The 25,135-nt window shown below is 28.5% G+C and overlaps 1 protein-coding gene across 3 annotated transcripts in view; it reads left to right on the forward strand.

Annotated features, from left to right (window-relative positions):
• The window catches only part of LOC123009503 (suppressor of lurcher protein 1), a 190,375-nt gene that overhangs the window by 74,968 nt on the left and 90,272 nt on the right, over positions 1 to 25,135 (forward strand). For all 3 annotated transcript variants that reach the window (XM_044405879.1, XM_044405880.1, XM_044405878.1), the window contains one exon: positions 16,760 to 16,974. In XM_044405879.1, coding sequence (XP_044261814.1) covers positions 16,760 to 16,974 — 215 coding nt within the window. The remainder of the gene's footprint in view (positions 1 to 16,759; positions 16,975 to 25,135) is intronic.

Here is a 25,135-nt window from a genome sequence, read left to right on the forward strand (position 1 = left end):
AAGTTATATACTATAACTTGAAAACTATCAAACATAGGTAAAGGGAATGTTAATACAGATCGAACTAAATTCTCTTCCATTTAGTGATGAAAAAATTAGGGTGTTTTATTTAGAAAAATTTAGTTACAGGTATTTGAAGTAACCTTACATTTTGTCGGTTTGTTAATTATTTTTTCAATTACGAATACACCAAAGAAAAGTTTTAACCTTTCTCTCTCGTGTACCCAAATACGGTTTCAACATAATAAAAAATGGTAGAATTATCGATTTTTGAATAGAAAGATTCAAATCCAAGAAATTTAAAAAAAGCCTAAATATTTTGAAAACGGTTAAATTTATGTATAGAGAAGGCTAATAAAAACTTTCTCAAAATCACTTGAGTAATCCAAAAACGCAATAAAAACATAACTTTCTATTTAAAATAACGCAGTTCATTCCGGTGTAACAGAAAGTGCCGCCATCTTGAAAATATTTATTTTTATTGAGCAGAACCTAACCGATTATGGCTATAAATTTTTTTTAAATAAATGTCATTGTTAGAATACTTCTAATGTGAGGTTTAGCCGGGACAGCCTGTATATCAAGACACTAAAGTCTTATTTTTTATTACAAGGCAAGTAAACACACAACTAGCAAAAAAATAAAAAAGCAAAATTCGCGTCGAAAAAGTGAAAGGCAAAACAAGAAAATTAAATCACGCTTTGTTCCAACGTGTAATGGAAACAATTTAGGAAAACAGCAAAGAATTTTATTGTATTAAACAAAATAACAAGATTGTAATTTTGCCATACCTGCGAGAGTAAATTTTATTGCATTTTCATGAGACATAAATTAGTTTTCAAATAAAACGACATGAATCAAATGAAATTATGTTTGAGTTATGGAAATGGAAGAACAAAATTCTCGACGTGCGTTTTCATTTCTTATTCAAGGCATTTTTTTGAAACTGGAAATAAAATCAGTATTTTAATATTCGCGAAAAATGAGGCGTGACTATAGCCACTTGGAACGAATTAAATTCAGTACATTGATGGGAATGAAACCTTTTTCAGGGAGGATACGTGAGATATCATTGAAGCCGCTTGTTCGTATTAACCTCACGCTCATCAGGATATAAAAACAAGACGAGACTGGATGTTTTGTGTCGAACACGTTCTGCCACTCTCAGACCTGGAAAATTGTTTTCGATAGTACTTATGACTTGTTCTTTCCTGGACATATTGCATCGGCTTTCATCACTCGACAACGCCTATTCTTCTCTCGCTTTCTTATCATTCGTAGTTACTAAAGTCCGGATTTTAGGCTTAAAACATTGTTCCAAAAGAAATTTCAATTCTAAAATAATTCTACCAAATTCCATTCATCCCAAAAAAAAAAATTCAAAGAAATTCCAATAATCCGAAAAATTAATTCTAATGATTGTAATAAAAAATTTAAGTACATATTCTTAACGTTCAGCCATTAATAAATAAATATATGCAACCTATAATTTAGGATAAAGTAGAAAAAAAATGAAAAAATCAAAAGCCATTTGAAGAAAATGAAGGTAAGTCTAAATCGATTTTCAAAATAATACAGGATTTTTTTTTTATGTATGTACACCCGGGGAAAAAACTATTCACTAGTCTAAGTTTGTACTCCGGCTGCGCTTTGTCGCAATGGCGTTTCAGACTAACTAGTTGGAGAGCAGGTAAAATCTCGAAAAACCCTTATTTAGGAAGTTGGTCCGGACCCGAAAAATGTCTTTTTGCGAAAATTACTTGAATATTGTGATTTTAATAAACAAGCTTGCTCCAATTATTAAATTACAAATAGATAAATTTATTTAAGAAATGTATTTTGCAAGTATACAGTATGTTCCCGGATTAGTTTACAAGAAAAAAAAAATTTTACCTTTGATTTTACGCCAAGACTGCAAAGAAAAAACATTTTTAGCTTGACTTGACTTTTAAGGTTCTTTATCTACAGCTTTCAAAAATCAAAATTGTAGAACTAGTTTTACATGCCAGAATTTTTTAATAAAGTGTGAATTCTGAACTTAATAATACATTTTATAATAGCCAGTCAAAAGGAAACAAATTTTTACCTTTGACTTTGTGCTCAAAAAGTGAAGGAAATACTTTTTTTCTACAGCAGATGTTAAACTATTTCTTTAAAAACTCTTTTGAGTAGATAAAGTAACACTTTAACAGCAAGGGTTGTTTTTGCTTTATCTGAAATGAGCAAATCTGTGGAAAGTGGAAAGAAAAGTTAATTTTCCGTCAATTCCATCGATGTGATGGAATTTAAAACGCAGAAAAAAAATTAAGTACACTACTTTACACGATTTTTATACCTTAGCTGAAAGTTAATTTCTTATAGATTTTGAGGCACTGAGTTCAAGTGAAAAACTATTTAAAAAAGTCCACCACGTTACGTTTAAGAAAWATGTAATTAACAAAAATACMAAAACCGYCAAAAAACATATTAAAAGTGAGTTATTTTACTTGGTTTTATTATACTTTTTGGATCAGTTTTCTTTAYAGAAATCCAACAGTAATCTACTAACATATTATCATCCCAAAAACCTTCGTGTCGATCTTGAAAACCCTTCAGATCTTGATGAAAACGCTCGTCTTGTTTGTCACTCATGCTCCCTAAATTTTTAGAAAAGAAGTCCAAATGCGAGTGAAATGTTTTTAAGACCTATTTAGATCCATATAGTAATAATTTTGCAACAATTTGAATTTAAATAAATTTTAAATCGGAGGCAGAACGCAGGAAAATTATCGTCTGTAACAAAAAAAGTGTGACGTGATAGAAAAATTTAACAATTATTTTTGTTTAATTAAAGGTAAGTTAACATAAAAATAATAATTTGATTAAAGGTATATTAAACATCTTATTGTTTGTAGACTATAGTGTTATTAGTTATTACAAGCTCAAAATTAAGAGAAAAATTACATTTTCTTTCCACTGAGTGAAAATAATGAACTTTTAAAATTGGTTTCAAGTGAAGCAAAAAATGTTTTCCTTTTGCAGTGTTAGCCTAAAATAAAAAAATCCGTGGACATACTGTATAATATCAGTTATTATTATTATTATTATTATTATTATTATTATTATTATTATTATTATTATTATGGCATTAAATTTACCACTTTGGGTTTTTTGCTTTGTTTAGAAGTAATAAAAATAAATATAAAAAACAGAAGAAACTAGCTATTTGTTAATAAAATTAAAAGTAAATCATAAAAAATTTGTTAAGGTAATAAAATACATGGGCATGCATTTTTTTCCTTTAAAATTTGTTTAGTGTCATTTTGCAAATTATTATAATCAGAATCACCATTTAATAATCAATACTCATTGAAGAAATTTTCAGAAAAAGACCGTTTTGAAGAAACGTGTATCCGGACCAATTTCCTACATAAGGGTCTTTCGACATATTACCTGCTCCCCAACTAGTTAGTCGGAAACACTATTGCAACAAAGCGCAGTGTGAGCAGAAAGTTAGACTGGTGAATAGTTTTTTCCCCGGGTGTACAAAGTGTTAAAAAAAGTTTGTAAAATATTTAAGGTGGTAATAGTATAGACCAAAATAAACAAAAAAGTCTTAATAAACACGTTCATTTAGACTTTTTTGTTTGTTTTGGTTCATTTTATACTACTCCTAAAAATTAAAGAAACAAAAATTGTCTTCAATTTTTTGGTGATGATTGAAAGGCTGTAACTCATCGAAAAATGGTCGTACCTAGATTAAAAAAACATTTTTAAATTTCAAGTTTCTAGTTTTGAGATTTTTTGGGGAAAATTTGTTTTGGGCTCCGGTTGTTAGGCAATCCTAAGTAAAAGCGCAAAAACATTAAATTTTTTATATGCTAAAAATAAAAAATAATTTAAAGAAAAAATTTTTTTAATTGTTTTGTAAAATTTAACTTAAAATTCATGCAAAATTGTAAAACAAGCAGAAAAAAAAATGTTTTTCTCAATTTGACAAAATTCTTTTGTAAAACTTTTATCAATCGGTTTGAGGGATCGATTTAAAAATTAACAAAGCTATGGGGGATACATTAAGCTGTAAAAACACCTAAAAACATTAGTCTCCCCATCAATATTAGGGAATACACAGTAGATTTACTAAAACAACGCAAAAAGTTATTTTTTCTCTTTTCTATAAATCAATATCAAAGGGCGCAATTTTTTTTTTAATCAAAAAGGATCTTGTAGGACATTTATTCCACTTTTTGACACTACTCTTAAATTCTCTTTGTGGTCGTTAGTTACTGAAATATCGATGATCAAAGACAATAGAATCCTTTTCCATTTCAATTCAAATATCTCAGCAACAAATTGACATAAAGAGAATATGAAAAAAACATATTAAAGGTACATAAACATGATATCCGGCTTATGCATTGACTTAAAGCTTTAAAATGTTTTTTTTTTAAATCTAGATATATAATGAGATACAGCCCTTCAAAAATCACCAAAAAATTTAGGAAAGTTTTTTGTTCATTTTATTGTTTGGAATAGTGACCTGCTAAAAATATTTTACAATTTCTTATTAACACCTTGTATGTATTAAAACATTCATTGCAATAAGACATTTATCTTAAAATGACGCATTAACCATGAAGATTGTACGAAATATAAATAAAGAAATCTTAGAGAATTAAATTCTCTACAAAAGGATATAAATATTTTTTTTCTTTCTTCAACCGCTTAAACCCTGGAATAATTTAAAATTAAATAAAAAATTTTTAAGATTACATTTTGTTAGAAATCACAACTTAAGTTGTTAATTAATTAATAAGGTTTGTAATATATGCACGAAAAATTCGTAAAATATGCGTATACATATGCACGTATTTTCACAAAAAATGCACACACCAATATATGCCAAATATGCATCGATATGCAAAACTTATAAAAAATCAAAGTTGGGATAAATTTTTATCCAGAGTACACTAAATTTTGTTAATGCTCTCAAAAACGAATTCACACATCTTAATAATCAAAAAAATTTTCTAACATAGTAACCAAATTGACTTTTTCCTCCGGAAAAACTGTTTTTGAGGACTGAGTACCTAAAATAAACATTTAACGTACTATTTTGTTGACTCCGAAAAAGACTCATTTTAGAGACTCAAATGAGTCTTCAAAACTGCTATTTTAGTGAACATATACAAAAAAAACATTTTTCTTTTTGAAGGATATGATTTAAGAATTACAATTATCTATGTACTTTGTATTAAATTAAAAAAAAAACATAAACTGCAATTTTGACAAAAAAATCGTATACCTAACTCAAAAACAAGACAAAATTTCGTTCTCAAAATACGATCACATTTTTTTATATTACTTTAATTTATAATAATTATTATTTTCTGGGGGCAAATGATTTAAAAAAACCGTTTGGTTTTATAGTTTATATTCACTCTGTATAAAACGAATTATAAAAGGAAACACTCAGCAGGATACTAATACTAATTACCGGTTGGTTTCTCTTTAACATATTTTCTAATCGGATCATTTTTCTTAAACTGTCCAATTTTTAACTTGAACTGAGATTTTTAATCGGAAATTTGTGAAGAAAATATGCAATATTTCCTAAAATATGCACGAAGTTGCCAAAATATGCATTTTTTATTTGACTTATTTTAATAAAAAAACATTAAATATGCATAGAAAACTTACAATTTCGTTTATAACAAGCCTTAAGCCTTATTAATTTCGAATAGTGTTCAGGTGTGGTATAAATTTAATCGCTAAAATAAACATTTTACAAAACTAAATACCAAAATAATATTTATTAGTTATTTCAAACCAAATTGTTTCATTGCAAATTATTGATATGAGGCTGATTATTTTATTAATTAAAATTATAATTATTTTATGGTCGATATTTTAATATAAGGAATTCGCGTATTCATCGTCTTTGACGTTTTTTAAATACCTTCTAGTTAATGCCCTTTACAACGTTAGTTTCCTTTAAAAATGTAATCAATAAATAAAGTATTTAAAAATTCCAGTAATTTACAAATAATTTCACTAATTCTAAATACTTCCAAATAATTCTAAGCAATTTCGATTAAAATTCAAATTTGTACAACTAATTCCAGAGCTAACGGCCCCTCGGTCAACAATGAAAATGATTATTAACCACTAGAGGAGAAAACAATTTCACAACGTTTCTACAAAGTAAATAATGGTATTTTTTACAACTAGTAGTGAAAAAATATTTTATAGCAGCATATGCGAACTGACCGTGTCAGCTGAACGTTCAATAACGGCCGTAATATCCAGGCCATTGTTTACCCACTGACGGTAATATGTCAATAAAGGGAACATCTTCCTTATCCTATCGGTTCATAACGCAAGCAAATTTACAAGTTTAATATCCTCTATTAATAACACTTGATTAAAATATCCGAAGCTCACACTAAAATTAAACCAATTTATTTTTTTGTTTGTTATTTACTTTCTTGTTTGAAATACGACAAGATAATTAAAAGAGAAAAAGAGAGAGAATTTTTGAAATGTTTTTCAATAATGATATACAGAGTGCGCCAGAACTCGCGCATTTTTTAAATGTTTTTCAATAATGATATACAAAAAAAAATGTCATATAAGGTAGGATACCAGGAACATGGAAAAAATATTTAAAAAATTCTATCTCTAATAATTTCGAAGTTATGAGGGTTTAAAGTTTGCACTTTGACTCTATTTATTTCTGTCGGAAAAATAATTTTCCAAGTTTTTTTGCTATAGGCTATTAAAAGAGGAAACAAGGAAGCTAAATTGTAACTCTGTTCAATGTTATTTGTGGCTTTTATTGGCCAAATTTTTGTCCCTTTACTAAATAATTTTAAAAAAACATACACAAGATCATCAGTATCATTAAATAGATATAAAAAATGTCAAATGTCAAAAAATAAATGTCAAAATTTTTTGACAGATAGAATTTTTTAAACATTTTTCATGTTCCTGGTATCTTACCTTACTTGAAAATTTTCTCTGGTGCGCGAGTTCTGGCGCACCCTGTATAAATGTTTTATTAATATTTGTTTACTTAAATATCCGGAAAAAGTAATTATTTTAAAAAGCAGGCGATTAGTTTTATTAATTTCACATGTTTCAAAATTTGAAAACAATATTTGTTTTATTGGAAACGATTTAGCAATAAATATTTAATATATCAGCGAAGGTAATAATTAACGTTTATTTGTTGGAAATTAAAATTAATTGCTTCACGTATGTCGTTTGGTTACTAATGAGAACACAAAATTTATTACAGAAATTATACGTCATGTTACCCTCATTTACTACTAATATCAACAACATTAAATAAATATTTTTTTGCAATCGTTAACAGAAGCTAAAATCGCCACTAAAGTAGCCCATTATACTACAATTTTGTGTATTATGTATGTTATTGTGTGTATAATCGTTTGCAATTTTGCATTCGTAATAAAAAATAAGACTTTAGTGGCTTGATACATAAATAACTATTTTTTTGACTACACTGTAAGCGGATTTATGTTCCTTTTGTACAAGCCTTAGTACATGTAATGCATTATAATAAATTTTAAAACTTCACTTTTACGAGTGCATTTAGATTTACACTTGCAGAGCAAATATAAAATTTTATTTAGATTCATAACTTTGTCGCAACACATTTCAAACCAAAAAAAGTTAAAACAAAACAAGAATTATAAGTTTACACATTTCATTTTTAATTTATTTACTATAATTATAAATCCTCTTGCTCAAACACGTTTCAGCTTATGATCGATTTGCTTCAGGTGACATTATCACAAGTCATGCCTTACATCGCAATAATATTGATGATGTAAAACATGATTTTACGTGAATTGCCAAGTCTAGACATGCATTGAAAAAGATGAAACTCTCATCAAGTATGCAGAGAATGATTTTACACCAAGCAACATAATAAAATGATGTTCACACCACGTGACTCGCACATTTTTATTCACAACCGTATACGTAATGTTGACTTTTCTGACTTTGACGAAGTTTGGAAAGTGACTCATTTCCAACCTCCTGTTACCTACTTCTATACTATTGCCTATCTCCATTACTTATCTCTATTCCATTTGTTGCCATGACTATGAAAACAGCTAACACGATCGAAGAGTCAAACTTTTGGAATATTTTTTTATTCATAATCATAAAGTCATAATCAAATCATCTTGCATGTGAAAAGCTGGAAAACATTAGATTTCAATTTCAATTAAAAAGTGATATTAAATATCAGGTTCAGGTGGGAAAAGAGCCACTTCCCAACTTGAACTGTTATACAGAATGTCCCAGCGAGTTGAAAAAGTCCAATAGTGACCTTTAAACAGTAAAATAAAAAGAAATTGTATAGAACATTGATAGATACTAATCTAGTGCATTATTTAAAATTATTTTTAACCATACAGCATGTCCCAAAAATAAGTTACGATACAAACTTGTGTTTTTTAAATGAAACACCGTATTTTTCTTGGCATTTTTGGATGTAGCCTTTTAAAACAATGATTTTACGCTAAACTTTTATTCGATTTCGCTTAGTTTTAGAAATAAGACGTTTTTTTGACGATAACATGCACTTTTAAAAAATTTATTACACAGAAACCAAGACAGCTACAACAATTTTTTTCTTACTTCTTCAAAGAAGAAAGTATAGAATTTAAAGTTGTAGCATTTTTTAGTGTTTTGCTTTTGTAAAGATTAATAAATTATGAAGTTTATTAATAGTTAAATAACTAAAAAAATTAAATGAAACACCCTATTTTTTATTTTTGCATCTAAAAGATTGATAAATTGTCTATCTAAAAAAATAAATTTTTAATGTCTAGTATTAATAAATAAAAGATTATCCAGAGATTGTAAATGTCATTATAAATACTGAAATTCAAATTATTTTATTGTAAAAATAAAGAATAATGGATTCAGTTTAACACAAATGTGATTATTAAGTGATATTTTTTCCATTTCTTGTACAACTGAGCGCGTTTTGGCAACTGAAACAAAAATATTTTTTTTATGTTTAATGTTAAATATCTTTTAAGTTATTGATGTTAAACACCTCAAAGTAAATAATTTTAGAAAGACAATTTAATAATCTTTTAAATGCATAAACAATAAATAGGGTGTTTCATTTAATTTTTTAAGTTATTGAACTTTGAACAAACGCCTTATTTTTTTTATCTTTGCAAATGCAATAACCTTATAGCTTGTACCTTCTTCTTTGCAGAAGTAAAAAAAATATTTCTAGATGTATTAGTTTTTGTGTAATAAATTTTTAAAAAGTGCATGTTTTCGTCAAAAAACCATATTTTTAAAGCTAAGCAAAATTGACTAATAAAAGTTTAACTTAAAAACATTGTCATAAATATCTACATCCAAAAATTCTAAGAAACTTAGTGTTTTATTTAAAAAAAAAAACACAAGCTTGTATTGTAACTTCTTTTAAGACACACTGTATAGTTGAAAATAATTTTAGTCGATAGACTATATTTTTTTTTACCATTTAAAGATCACTAGTGGACTTTTTTAACTCACTATCATGTTTTTCAAAACTTGATAAATTCGGTATTAACTTTGTGGTCTTTATGGAGGATAATTGTAAATAAAATAGTATACAAATCTTGCTGGTCGTTGCTTTATCATTTCTCGGCGCCCCTCTTACCTCGATATGTAATATACTATTTATTTTTTTACGAAAATCAAAAATGCGCTTGTGAATGCAAAAAAATAGACAGAGATAAAGTTAAGTATTTTTGTAAACGTTCTATTTCTCGATAGAAATAACACACTTTTCACTTCGGTGTGTAATCTACTATTTGTAGAAAAATAAACAAAACTTTTTGTGTACTGAGAACAAATTGCTTTCAGGGAAATACACAAAGTTTTCTTTCATGCATGAACATCCTGAAACGGAGTTGTGACAACTGTCAACAGTAATGCACAATAGATTGTATCTCTTCATTATCATTTGTTTGCTAATGAATGTATTACAATTGTGCAAAATTTATTTGGCCAGAAACGGCCTATTTAGAGCCGACCCAACTCATTACAAAGACAGCTTTGACGACAGTTTCAGACGAATTAGATTCTTATCACTTCAATCATAAATTTTGTTATCAAAAAAGTTTTATCGAAGGCTACTGTGTCTTAATTAAAAGAGTTCAGTGATCGATTCGAATTTATCACCTGCCTTTTTTAATCAACAAAAATTACTTTCAGGGGAAAAAATATGAGGACTTGGAGCGTAATAAGAGAAGTTGATGTTCATTCATCTTACTTTTTCACTATGAATAGCGACTTTTTTGACAAATACCTTTCTCATGAAAATAATTCTTGTGAGCTTAAAAAAAACAAGATTTCGATCCTATTTCACAACATTAGTCGAACAAATTGAATTTTCCGTCAACACCGCACTCAGCACTAAAAGCCACAAACCCAGTTACTATTACAAGACAGTGCTTCCTTTGATTGCCTTCGTTCGGCTATTTTTCTCTTTTGAATCGAGTGGATCCCTGAAGAAAACGAATTTCAGTGTATTTATCATGATATATTTCCATATAAGCGACATTTGTCTGAAAGATTGAATATGGAAAGAGCTCAGGGACTCGGGATTGGAGCTTCATTTCCTCAGGGGATGATCGATTTCACACCTGACGTTGAAAAGCTTGAAGCCCAGATAAAAACCCTCATACCTCTTCCAAAACGATACTTTGACCACATGACACGCTTTAAAAACACCACAAAACCCACAAAAGAGAAATACAGACATTTATTTCAGTTAAAAGAAATTGTACTAATTTATTCAGTCACAAAAAATTGCTAGAATTATTGTTATAATTCTTCAGTTATTTAAGTTCAAAAAATTGAGAACTTTTAAGAAAAAAATCAAGGATATTATAAAATAATTAATTAATTAAACGCAAATTTTTGGGTGCATTCTCTCATTATACAATATCACAGTTTTGAAATACCTTGAATACAAAATTTTAAAAAACGAAAACCCTATAAAAACATGATGTCAAGCTCTTAAAATAAAATTTCTGGGGAAAGAATTTAAGATAAAACTTTAAGATTATTTAAGAAAAAAAGCAAAATGTTTATTTTCGGTTATTACAAGGTGTTTGTGTAACTTTGTATGGAGATTTCAAAATTGCTTTTTTCTCTCTTCAAAATTTAAATTTTAGAGTTTTTAAGCCTAAAATTAAAAAATCATAGTTTTTGAGACAAAAACCAAAAAATATTTTTTTCAGATTTTATAGTCACACAGATTACTATTAAGTATAGAAGAATTATATAGCCCTAATTTTTCCTGGCATAAAAAATCAATAAGATTTTTTGTAATCAGGAAATCTTGCCTTGGGCAAAAATTCTTCCAACCTATTTTTTGCTTTATTAATTAAATTTTCAGGACTACCACAATAAGAGCAATAATTTTTTTAAATTTGTCAGTTTTTTCAGATTGTTTTTTACTAACTTTAGTAAATGACTCGTTTGTAGAACTCAAGGTATTTATTTTTTCTAAGACATTATTAAGTTACTCCCTGGGAAATTTAGTTTAAACAAATCACTAGTTTCTGGACTAGTTCCCAAGAAGGAGCTTTTTCTGAAAATTCTTGATGATGGTAAAACTGTTTTTCTATTAGCCATCGTGTAAAAAATTTAAAAAAATTAAAAAAATAATAGCTAAAATGTAGCATATAGAAAATGTTTTAAAACTTTTTTGTATAAATGAAATTTCGATTTTTACTAAAATTTTTAGTTTGAAAAATTAATAATAAAAAACTATGCTGCATTTTAGATAATATGTGATAAAAATTGCATTTAAAATGGTTTGGATTAAATATCTATAATCCAACATGTATTTTGAGAAAAAAAAAGCAAAATGTCAGCGTTTTCTAAATATTTTTTATATTATTTCCAATTTGCGATAGCTGTAGCAAAAAAAGTAATTCTAAAGTTGGTGTTACCTTTAACTAAAAAAATTATAGATAATCAACCAAATTTGGTACAAAATAGTGTATTACATAACGAGCACGGAAAGTGATAAATAACGCACAAGGCGTTAGCCGAGTGCAGGCAATACCGCGAGTGCGTTAGACACTTTGCTGCAAGTTTTGTACACTATTTTTCCTACGACCATAAATAATTTTTTTCTTACGAACATTTTTTTTTCATAACGACATATGTTTTATAATGGAAACAAAAATTCGTTGAATAACGATTTATTTTTTATAATGGATACAAAAAAAATACGTTGAATAAAAAAATACAAAACATTCGAGTGTAAATTGTGCGTTAGATTTCACACAGCGCGAAAACAAATCGCACAGGTTTTCGACCTCGTACTTGTCCAAATTTTATAATATTTGGTCAAATAGTTCCAAAGTTATTACAAAAAAATCAAATTTCCATACCCACATTCCGAGGGATGGAAAATTCTTATCAGTAGAGATAGGACACGAGTTATTATTTAAATTAACATCATTTGATGGGTCATTTTTGAGGTTCAAATATTGCTTCATATTTATGAACAACCCTGTATAGCAAAACTTATTTTGTCAAACGTAGTCAGACAAATAATTTAGCTGAGCCACATAAACTCACTTTTACTCCAAATAACATACACTATTTTATCCGCAAACGTATTCAAATTGAGAGTAAATAGCAACACTATAATCAGCACGTAAATGAACCAAAAATTTGCTTTTCAAGTAGTAAAATCATAACAACGCTTATAAACAAACATCACACGTTATTAGAATCAAAATTTGTGTTAGGGTTTTTTGTGCTTATTAATCTAATTAGTGCAGTTAGTAGTGCAAAATGTCAAATGTTGTTAATCGACAATGTACCTCTCCAGAAATTATTGTAGCAGCGAAAGAGACAAGAAAGAACATAATTGGTAAATGTCAATAATGTCATGGTGAAAGTCATAAAAATGGTCACTTTTGTGACGTTTGCGGATATAATAATTTACATTTTTGCGTCTCTAAGGTTGAAATTGCTATTAACAATATTTTTTTCAAGTTGGACTATCTAAAATGTGCCCCCAAAATCATTATAATTTTAAATTCAATTCGATAACTGTTCAGCATACGACAATCAATTTTTCGAACAATTTTGTAATGAAACACAATTTTGTCGTAATTTAAAGTGTCTCTGGCAGGCGAAGCTGAGGAAATAAGAGAACGAAGATCAGATTCAGTCCTGAGCAAATAATAAGAACTCTTCAATCATTCATCAGGGCGCTAGAAAGACTAATCAACATCTGTCAATACTGACAGTTACCAACTGAAATTAGAATCACTCCATTTGCTTGAATCGCAAGTCTTCATCATAGCTTTTATCGTTGAATTTTAAATTATTCAGTGCATTTAACGATTAATTAGTTTTACAACTCGGAAAAATACGAACCTAGAAAAGTTTAAGATCGACTTTTAGCGAAGAATCTTGAGAATAACTTAATCCGGAATTAAATGTAGTTCTGGAGCTTTCAGCTTTTCAGTAAATAAAACTAAGTTCGTTAATTGGCAAACTCATGAAAATTTAAGGAACAAAAAAGGATTTTACAACATAGATTAATTCTGAAATTTGGCCACAACAATGCGGCAGCCATTGAAAAACGTAAATATTAACCCAGCGTCAGAAAATCACAATTAGTGGAGAGCATTTGTGTGGAAATATGCAGTGAATGGAAATGAGGAGATTTTTGTAAAATCCCTAGGCCAATAACGTGTTGGGAGAATTAGTATTCCACGCATGTCTATCAAAGATTTTTATCAATTCACGAAGAGTTGCAACTGTAATACTAGAAATCCGGGGATTTTTTCGGGGAGGAAAAGTGAGATCAAGAGAATAACTAAAAGAGAGATTTAGAATGTGGGCTTTTTGCTTGAAATATTCGACAATTCTATCAAATGTTTTTTTTCGGTGTCATTAAGTATTGACGTGAAAGTCCTCGAACACTCCACCAACACCAGTTTGTTGTAATTGAGAGATAAATGCGATGAAACCCCACGAATACCAAACATCAATCAACTTGCCTGACAATCGGTTGGCTAAGTCGAGTACCCACCTTTCATCAATATGTAATCGATGCGCTAACAGTGTTTTCGAGCATTTTCACGGTTTTAATAAAAGCCAAAAAGCTTTATTTCCGGTCTCTACAGTAAGCCAGCAAGAAATATTACATTTTATGTGGCATTCCCACCCTTTTAGCGAAAGTCGAAGTATTTCGTTCTTCACAAACACGCAAACTTCGGATTTATCGGTAGGCTGCCGGACACCACCTTTTTTCAGTCTAGAATTCAAAGTTTCAGAGCTGAAGTTCTAAAATTCTGAACGAATTCTGTAAAAACTACGGAATTCTGATTTTTTACTAAACGAAATCTTCTGATTATTAAAGTTTGTTAGGAAATTAATTTCAATAGTCTGTAAAGTAGCTTAATATAATCTGTAAAGTAGTACTTTTTTGGACACTATTTTTTTTAGCCTAAAATTTAAAGCTTTACAGCTGAAGGTTTGAAATTCTAAGCAGATTCTAAAAAAAAATACAAAATTATAATAGGCAATCTTGATTTCGTATTAAAATTAGTCTCAAAGTAACTCAAAATAGTCTGTAAAGTAACTCAAAATAGTCTGTAAAGTAACACTTTTCAAGTCACTACCTTTTTTCACTTCTTAATTTAAAGCTAAAGTTTTAAAAAATTGAACAAATTCATGTAAAAATTAAAATTTTGATTTTAAAACTAAAAATAAAAATTTTCCATCAAACGAAATCTAGTGATTATTAAAATTATTGCTAATTTTTTTTTTGTTATAAAATCATACATAAATTGAACACAATAGTCTGTAAAGTAACTTATAGTAATCCGTAAAGTAGTACTTTTTCGGACACTATCTTTTTTTTAGCCGAGAATCTAAAGCTTTACAGTTGAAGTTTTGCCATTCTAAAAACATTCTATAAAAAAATAGAGAATTTGGATTTTTTTATAAACAATATCTTAATTATTAGAATTAGTCTCAATTTTTTAATTAAATCGTTCTTAAATTGAACGCGGTAGTTTGTACAGTAACTCAAAATAATCCGTAAAGTAACACTTTTAAAGACACTACCCTTTTTAATTTTTAATTTAAAGCTTCAAAGCTGAAGATAAAAAGTTTTTAATTTAAAACTGGAAATAAAAATTTGACATCAAACGAAATCTTCTGATTTTTAAAATTATTGCTAAATTATTTTATTCTGAAATCATCCGCAAATTAAACACAATAATCTGTAAAGTAACTTCAAATAGTCGGTAAAGTAGTACAAAAGTACTATGAAAATAAAACACTATCTTTTTTTCAGCTTAGAGTTTAAAGCTTTACAGTTGAAGTTTTGCAATTCTAAGCAAATTCTATAAAAACTACAAAATTCGGATTTTTAATCAAACGAAATCTTGATTATTAAAATTAATCTAAAATTTTTATTTTTTTTAAATCGTCTTTAAATTGAACGCGAAGTAACTCAAAATAGTCCGGACAGTAACACTTTTAAAAACACTACCATTTTTCAATTTTTAATTTAAAGCTTTAAAGCTGAAGTTTAAAAAATCAGCACAAATTTATGTAAAAACTATGGAATTAAAATTTTCTATCAAACGAAATTTTCAGATTATTTAAATTGTTGCCAAAAATTATTTTGTTCTAAAATCATTCGTAAATTGAACGCAATAGTCTGTAAAGTAACTTAAAATAGTCCATAAAGTAGTACTTTTTCTTTCGTTTTTTCAATCTAGAATTTAAAGCTTTACAGCGGAAGTTTTGTAATTCTGAGGAAACTCTAAAAAAACTACAGAATTCTAATTTCTAATTAAATGAAATCTTGATTATTAAAATTAATTTCAAAAATTATTTTTTCTAATCTTCTGTAAATTAAAGGCAATAGCCTGTAAAGTAGCTTAAAATAGTTCGTAAAGAACACTTCTCCAGGCACTACTATTTTTTAATCTTTATTTTAACGCTCTAATGCTAAAGTTTTGAAATCCTAAACAATTTCTGCAGAGACTGTAATCGTTCATAAATTTAACGCTCTAGTCTGTAAAGTAATTCAAAATAATTTGTAAAGTAACACTTTTCCGGACACTATCTCTTTTTTAGTCTTGAATTTTAAGCTTCAGAACTAAAGTTTTGAAATTCTGCACAAATTTCATAAAAACAAAATTTTGAATTTAAAACAAGAAAAAAGTTTTTAATAAAAGGAAACCTCATTTATAAAATTTATTCAAAAAAATATTTTTTTCTGAAATCGTCTATAAATTGAACGTAAAGTAATTCAAAATAGTCCGTAAAATAGCACTTTTCCGGACACATTTTTTTTCAACCTTGAATTCAAAGGTTCAGCTAAAGTTTTGAGATTCCTGAACAGATTCTGTACAAACTACGGAATTCTGAATTTAAAACAGGAACTTAAGATTTTCCATCAAATGAAATTTTCTAACTATTAAAAGTATTCTCATGATATTCATATAAAAGTTTCAACTCTAGTGCTTTGTTATACAAATTATTATTACTCTAGTAACAAATTGGTAACAGATCTCTCATTCTGAGAACAAATCTAATGATTCGGTACACCGGGAATTTTATTATGAGACGAATTCAAATTAAAGTCAAAATTACGATGAATTCATATTTCCAAACATAAAACTTAAATTTTGAAAGTGGAGAGTTTGCAGAATAAGATTGAAATTGTTATTTTTTTCAGTTGTATTCGCGGCGACTACTTGAAAGTTTTTTTGCACTTGGAACGGGGAGAAGTGAATGAATACACGCCGTGGGAAACATTACTTTGTGGAGGTCTTGCAGACATTCCCACCGTACTTTACTCATCAGGATCTGGACTTGTTCTGGAATTTCATTCTGGACCTCATACAGTTAATTCCACTGGATTTTCAGGAACCTTCAAGTTTATTGATAAAAGTAAGCCATTTTCAGCATTACACATACTGTATTTGTGCTGAAAAAGCGATTAGGTCGCGCTAAGCGACAAGAGTGAAAATATTGAACCACATTTGTAAAATTCTTTGGAATTTTAAAAATTCAAGCTTTAACTACCTCCAACATTGTTTTTTGGGGTCGACTCTCGCGAAAATGTTTGGAAAAAGTCGAATAACGCGAATATTTTGCTAACTTCCAGAGTCTCTTTTTAATCGATTTTTGTTTATGTATAGTATCACCGGTAGCGCTTTTATTGATTTATATGTTCAAACACCAAATTCATATTCATTATTTAATGTTTACGTGTACATTCAGCCGTATTCTCAATATTTACTCAGCATCTTTGAAGAAAATAATTTGAAAGAAGTAAAAGAAAACTTGTCGATATAGTGTCAGTTTTTGTAAAATTGCTGACATAGTAATAATTAATAACCACGCACTAAGCTTAATAGATTAGCACAGCTGTACGATAACATTAATGTCTTTGTATTCAGGTAAGTGGATCAAAGTAAATTAAATTTCAAATGTGTCAAGCGGAGTTTAATGGAATGAAATTTTATCGATTTTCTTATAAAAAGTGGAATCTCCACGTGCTTTTATTTCCTGTTTTATCCTGCTGATGCTTTATTTAAAACAACAGACTAATATTTCTTCAGAAATCCTTAATTTTCGTTTGAAAACATGTTATTCAAATTATACAAAATCACATCCTGTTTTAATTAATAATTGTGTTAAATATCAATCATTGATTTCCTGAAGCTACGTGTATTTATTTGATTTGTTTCCTTGGTCCATTATTGCAGGGGTTGTTTTAGTGTTCGTGACTGTGATAGGCTTTGCGGTGACATGTAAAAGCTCCAGTTGTCGTGACACTTCGTGATTTATAAATCGCCGTAATCTTTATACTCAAGAGACCATTTCCAAAGGCGTTTGGAACATCAATTGTCAGCTCTGTCCATAAAAAGGATAGCGCTAATCTGGTTTTCAATTACTCTTCAATTACTTTACCTTCTGTCAGTTCATCCAAGTTTTTATATTTTTTCATTAATAGTAGATAACATTAACGTTATTGATAATAATAGAAGTGATATGACATCAAATTTCTCGTTAGGTGTTGGTCGATTCGAATTTGGAAATGTTGTGTAGAAATTATAGGGGATTCGCGGCTTTGCCGCTCACCCACGTCTAGACCTCACACTATCTGATTCGAAAATGTTTTGACAAAATTATTGAAAAGTTTTTTTTCTTAAATTACCAGGAACGTTTACCAACGTTTAACCATCGTTTTTGTTTGATTTTCTTGTGGACTTTAAATGATTAAAAATTCAACGCACTTTTGGTAATGTTTTCTTTTAATAACCATTTTTATGGACTTTTGGGCCAAATAATATTAATATTACGCAACATTTTTTAATTTTTTTTCTAAAATTGATAAAAAATACCTGTATTCTTTGTAATTTCCTTCAAAAAAATCTAAAAATAATTACCAAAATTCTCTATCACGTAATGTTTTTTGTTATTTTTGTTTTTATATTAAAAGAGTGGACTAAAAAATGTAATAAACCATTTCTGATTTTAAACTACACAAAATGAAACACTAGATAATAAATTGAACACAAATTTAACAAATATTTTTTTTCAAGAATTTTGGTTTTGTCTTTTTTGAGTAAAGTCTTTTGCAAAAACCTGCAGAAGTCCCCCATCATTGTCAAATCCCATATATACTTTGATACCTTTTTTTCGTGGCACTGATATCTTAATAAAACCGCTCTTGTTTATCACTTACAGTTCTTAAGTTTGGTAGAAAAAAAATCGATTTCGAAAATGCAATTTGTTTACAATTTTCTAATAGTTTTTAGATATCTATAGAATAATTTTTATTTCTATTATTGCCAGAAAATCTGTGGACTATACCCATCCTAAAAGAATTTCAAACAGTTACATAATTACATATTTGATTTTTTCACAAAATTTTTCCACATTTCAGATCCTACGAAAATTCCTTTTCGGATTTTCGCATCACTTACTTTACGGCAATTTAGTCCTAGATACATAAAAAGTTCATTTTCTTTCTTGCTTAAACGAAAAATAAATTGATTTGCTATTACAAGTCATTAGTAAAAGATAAAATTTAAATTTATTAAATTAAAATTATTTATTGCAAGTGGCCGTAAGAGGTGTTTTATTATTTTTACCACTATAAGTCAAATGACCTCTTTTAAGACTTAAAACTATAAAAATAACTCGTCCTGTAAAAGTTCGATAGAATTTTTATTTTTCATCATAGTTCATTGTTTAATGTTTTACATTTGTTGGTATATTTTTTTTATTTTTAGTGTATTGGAAATATTTTCCAGAGCTTTATCTTTTAATCGTAATGTTGTAAGTTACTGTAAAAACTCGTTTGAAAAACGTGTAGTCTAATACAACATTATAATTTTATATCTAGATGCTACGAATTTCTATGGCGGGGCTATGAGTAAAGTTCTTCCATACTAAAAACAGGTACAGGATATAAAGTCGTTTTGCACAAAATTAAAGCTTATATTGATTGAAACATGTTTCGAGCAGTAACTAGTTCCATCTTCAGTCTAAAGTGATAATAAAAATATATAAATTATTGCAGATTGAATATAAGAATTTAAAAAAAGTACAAGTGATCGAGGAAATAAAGCTTTCGCGATGACGGCGTTAAACTTTTTAAATTTAATCTTCAATAATTTACATATTTTGTTCGTTTCGTACATTTAGAACCATTTAGAGATATTAATTTTTAAAGATCTAGTGTGTGACAACTCATTAGAATTTGTTCTAATATGTTCGTGTGATCAAAAAGCGTTACGAAAATTTAGAAACTTACTAGTAACTTGAAGCTATTAATTATCATACAAAATTACACAAAAATTAAGCAATACAGAAACTCATACCACTTTGTTACTCCAACAATTTGCTTCCACAGAATGTGCGGTATATACAACTTTGTTGTTTTAACTTATCACGATTTTGAAAACAATCACGGTTCTTTGCTGTCATTAAAATAATGTTTTCTTCAAAATACAGTTATTGCTTCTTTTATCAAAAATAAATTCGAATTGTTGTAAAGGTAAGAATAATAGCGGGTGTTTTTTTTTACTTTCCTTATTCTATAAGGATTATTTAGAATTATGAAATATGCCTTATTAAACAGTAAAATGTGATAAAATAAAAATAATAATGGGTACCGAACTAAAAAAATTGCACCTCAGATTCAAACCCGCGACAACTATGATCTATTTCGCGTGTAATCCGACAGGTAGCAAACATAAGTTTGCTACTCGGATTTCCAACATTAAATTATTGTTGTAAGGATGTTTTCCACATAAGTAGGATAAGGAAAGTAGTGTGATGTTCACAACAGATTTTTTAGTGTTAATAAAGTGATCAATAAAGATAACCACAAAGTTTTCTTTCGTTGAAAACTTTATAGTTATAGTTCCTATTTCAATTTACATAAACATAAGTGAATTTTTATTACGAGGTACGCAAATCATTAAAGATCAGAACAGTCATTATGGAATTCAAATGTACAGGGTGCTGCATTTTGGATGTCCGAATAGGGAATCTCCGAAACTAAGATGTTTAGCTAAAAACGTGTTATACATTCTGGGGCTCATTTTTTGAGAAAATAATATTGGTTAAAACCGCATCCCGCTATCGTCTTTTATTTTCGACTTACAGACAAAAGTTGACATTTTGGCGAAATCTAAAAAATATTTTTAGGATTTACCTGATGTTAAAAAAGTAAGATAACGGAAAATCGCAAATTATTTAAAAATGGTTCATACAACATTGTAATTCTAAACGAACGACTTGTGTTATCAATTTAGACTAAAGATGGGACTAGTTAGTGTTTTTTTTTGTTTGTGTGAAGTTGAAAATAATTTAATGCAGGTACAACAATCACATTCTTGTGCTTTTGTCTGTGTCATAATTGTGCAAAGCTAACATTTGAGCGAATAATTCCTGAAATATGAGCTTCATACGCGTCGCGACGCTTAACTGTTCCTTAACACAACTCAAAGAGGCAATATCAATTAACACAAACTTGGCGTATGCAAAGAGCCGACATTTGAACAATCTGAAGAGCTGGGAGAAGATGTACACAAGCCGATTTAATAAATGGTGCGCGGTAAGTATCTATGTTCTTGTTCCGTGTTCTTCACTCGACAAAGAGAGGATGTTCATACATTAAGCACAATTGCCGGAAGCTTCAAACAATTGTAAAGCGGATGCGAGTACAGAACAGAGGTTACGCTGCATCTCATACATTACAAGGAATTTGCACGTTGTTTGTCCCCAAACACCAATTAAACGTGGACGAGAAAAGCTCGTGTAAATGAAATGGCCGGAAATCGGTCAAAGGGAATTTTAATTACGACAGCTTGGCTTTGACAATCGCAAAAAACGGGACTAAACCTTTACATCGATCCGGAGTTGGAAAGTTTTGACGAAACATATTCATATTCAATAAGTTTCATATACAGAAGACAAGGCCTAAAAGTTTTCCAAGTTTGTTTGTATTTCAATTATTAGGAAATTCGGTTAGGGAACTTGAATGCGTCGAATGCAACATTTACATATCGACTATGCCAAGAAAATTTAACATCACAATACAGCAAAGGCGGCTAATTTAACCGAAAGACTAATTATTATTTAATGCAACGTGGAAGAATATTAGAAAATAATCAAAAAAGTTTTCTAGAATCAGAAAATACATAATTTGGGCCAATTTAGTGGCGTTTTTTAAACTTTAAATACAAGCAAGTTGTTTCAGGGAATTCTATAAAAGCTTTTCTCGATAGTGAAGGTTTGGTTTCGGTTTTGTCCTCTGGCTTGCCATGAGACCCGGTTTTGTCGCTTTAATTAATAGATTACTACAAGCTGGCTTGCTCTTGTCTGTTGGAAAATACCTTCATCATCATCATCTTCCACTTTATCAATACTTTTGCTTCGCAAACCAACTTCTTTACTTATAAATTGTGTATCTAAAAGTTTGATGAAGTTTAAGTCGTGTGATTGCATTTATACTATTTACTAGCTTGTACCCGTGACTTCGTCCACGCAGATTTTAGATATAAACTTTTGTTGTTTTTCAAAGACGAAATGTGAAGTTACTCTGTTTATCTATTTTTTTTTTACTATTTTAAAAATTTCGAAGTTATGAGGGTTTAAAGTTTGCACTTTGACTCTATTTATTTCTGTTGTAAATATAATTTTCCAAGTTTTTTGCTATAGGCAGGAGGAAACAAGGAAGCTGTATCCTAAATTGTAACTCTGTTCAATGTTATTTGTGGCTTTTATTGGCAAAATTTTTGTCCCTTTACTAAATAATTGTAAAACAACATATACAAGATCATCAGTATCCTTAAATAGATATAAAAAATGTTAAATGTCAAAAAATAAATGTTTTTTGACAGATAGAATTTTTTAAACATTTTTTTCATGCCCCTGGTATCTTACCTTACTTGAAAATTTGCTCTGGGGCGCGAGTTCTGGCGCACCCTGTATAGATAGATTTACTATTAGTTGTCAGTCCGGTTTTCTCATTTTTGAATTGTTTTCTAATTAAGACTTTATTGCAAGAAATAGTACGCAAATCTTTGTGTTTTTTGTTTTGTTTTTTTTAATCTTTCATTAAATGCTTAAGAGGTTCAATCAAAGTTAGTCCTGTAAGCTTTAAAGGACTAAAAGATGAGCATATTTGTATTGAATGTGCCGAGTAAGAATTTTTTTTCTGTACTTTATGTCTAAAATATAATTTAGAGCTATTTATAGAAACAAACAACAAGCTAGTGCAATTTTATGGGTAAAAATGAGCTTTTCACAAAAAAATTGTTTGTAATACAAAAGCAATTATTTTGGCTCTAAAATTTGTGTAATTATTCTAAAATGAACTAGAAATTTTCACCCCTTTTTCAGTTTTAAAATTGTGCCTTTTTTCTTTTTTTACAAGCTTTATTTAATTGTAATTATTTTGTATCTTTTTTTCAATTAGTACACGTTTAGCATGCTTGCATTGCAAACGTCATTTAGATTTTTGCTTTTTCCAACACTTCTGCCATCACACTTTTTTAGATATTTTTTTTGTTTGCGTATTCGGAAATTAATATCATTTTTCTCAAAGCAGTTTAAAACAAAATTAACAATTCTTTTTATTATGAATAATATTAATACTGTCTGACAAAAAAATAACAAACTTTACAAATGGAATAATAAAATTTTTAGTCGTAATCAAAGTTTTTGTATTTTACAATACATTTTTTTTAATTTAAGGTATTTACTAATTGCGTATTCGAAAATTCAAACACATTCAAACACAAAATTAATTTTTTTCACCATGCTTTATGCACTTTTGGGCCCTTAGAAGTGCAATTTTATCAATTTTGAAATCTTCAATTTCACGATTTTTGGCAGTTTGGCCGTCTATTGCAAATAACTTAATAACCTCTTGGGAGATTTACCACTGAAATCTCTAACTTTTTTATGGAAGTTAATATTCATGTAGTAAATACAGAGTTTAAATTTAAATTATAATAATTGACATTTTTTAATTAAAACTTTACTCGAAGAAATAGTACGTAAATCATTGTGTTTTTTATTTTTTTGACTAACTTTTTTTCTGTAATTCAAAGCTATTTACCGTAACAGCAACTGCGAGTCTATGAGTAGAAATGAGCTTTTCGCTAAAGAATAAAACAAAAAACGTTAAAAACATTAAAAAACTGTGTTTGTAATAAAAAAGTAATTATTTAAGCCGGAAAATTTGTTAATTATGATTTTTTGGTGTTTGTGTCATTTTTTTTTTAATTTGAACACGTTAAACATACTTGCAGGCAAATTGCATTTAGATGTATACTTCTGCCTACGAATATTTTTTTAGACAAATTTTTGGTTTTTGTCTTCTGAAATGTAATGTCAATTTGATCAAAATAGATTGAAAAGCAAAATTGCCAATTCTTTCTTTTATGAATAAAATTGCTGTCGCTACCAATGTTAATACTGTTTGACACAAAAATAAATAGGAAATATAAAATTTTTAGTCATAATCAAAGTTTTGTGTGTCATTTTATCACAATTTCGTTTTTTTGAGAAAAATTATCGTATTTACAAATTGCCAATAAATTTGACTATACGATTTTGAGCTTGTGCCGCTGCGCCATTACGTCTCCAGCCCGTATCTCTGCTATAACACATTCAAACACAAAACTTATTTTTTCACTACTTTTCAAAATGAATTTTAATCATTCTAAAATTTTGACCATCTGTCGCAAATAACTCTAGAATTATTATTAATAACCTCTTTTGAGAGATTTGCCACTGAAATTTCTAACTTCTCTATCGAAATTAATATTCATCTAATCAACACCGGGTTTGAATTTCAATTTTAAACAGTTTTAGCCACTCTGTACACAAACTTGGTGTAAACTGTAATTCGGTTAATTATTTTGCACTATCTGGCAGTAAAATACATTACTTAATTACTACAATTAGAAGCATATTAATTTCAAGCTAGCAGTTATTAATGTGCAAAACATTATTCTCCAGTTGCTCTTACAGCTAGCAATCAAATCCTGCCGTGAACACCTAAAATGATTGTAACATCCTTCCGTATAGGAAAAGATAAATGGATTGTAACGTTTCAACGGCGGAATAAAATTGCGACAGAGATTTGTCTGAAAGTAGTAAAAATAGTATATTATATCACAAGGTAAAGAAGAGATTTTTAAATAATATGACTATGAAAATCTTTTTCACTGTGTTTTATACAATATTTTTTTCACTACCAGCACATTTATTACCTATAAATACAACAGTAAAGAATATAACCTTACTTAATAGACAAATTGAATTAACATGTTGTAATTCACAATTATTATTTTTGTTAATTTGTTGTTATCAACAGTAATTAATTACAGGGCCGTAACCAGGATTTTATTTGGGGGGGGGGTTTCTTGTTGGTCCATTAAAATGAAATGAATGAATCCGGATTAAAAAGCAAAAATCTCTAAGTACACGTTTTTATTTTAAATTGAAATAAGAGATCCTAATTAAACATAAAAAAATACAAATTAACTCACAAAAGTAACAAAAAATAAAATACATT

Source organism: Tribolium madens, unplaced genomic scaffold (genome assembly GCF_015345945.1).
Source record: "Tribolium madens isolate multiple individuals breed KSU strain unplaced genomic scaffold, Tmad_KSU_1.1 Scaffold_7;HRSCAF=85;Tcas5.2_LG10, whole genome shotgun sequence".
Taxonomy (NCBI): Eukaryota; Metazoa; Arthropoda; class Insecta; order Coleoptera; family Tenebrionidae; genus Tribolium; species Tribolium madens.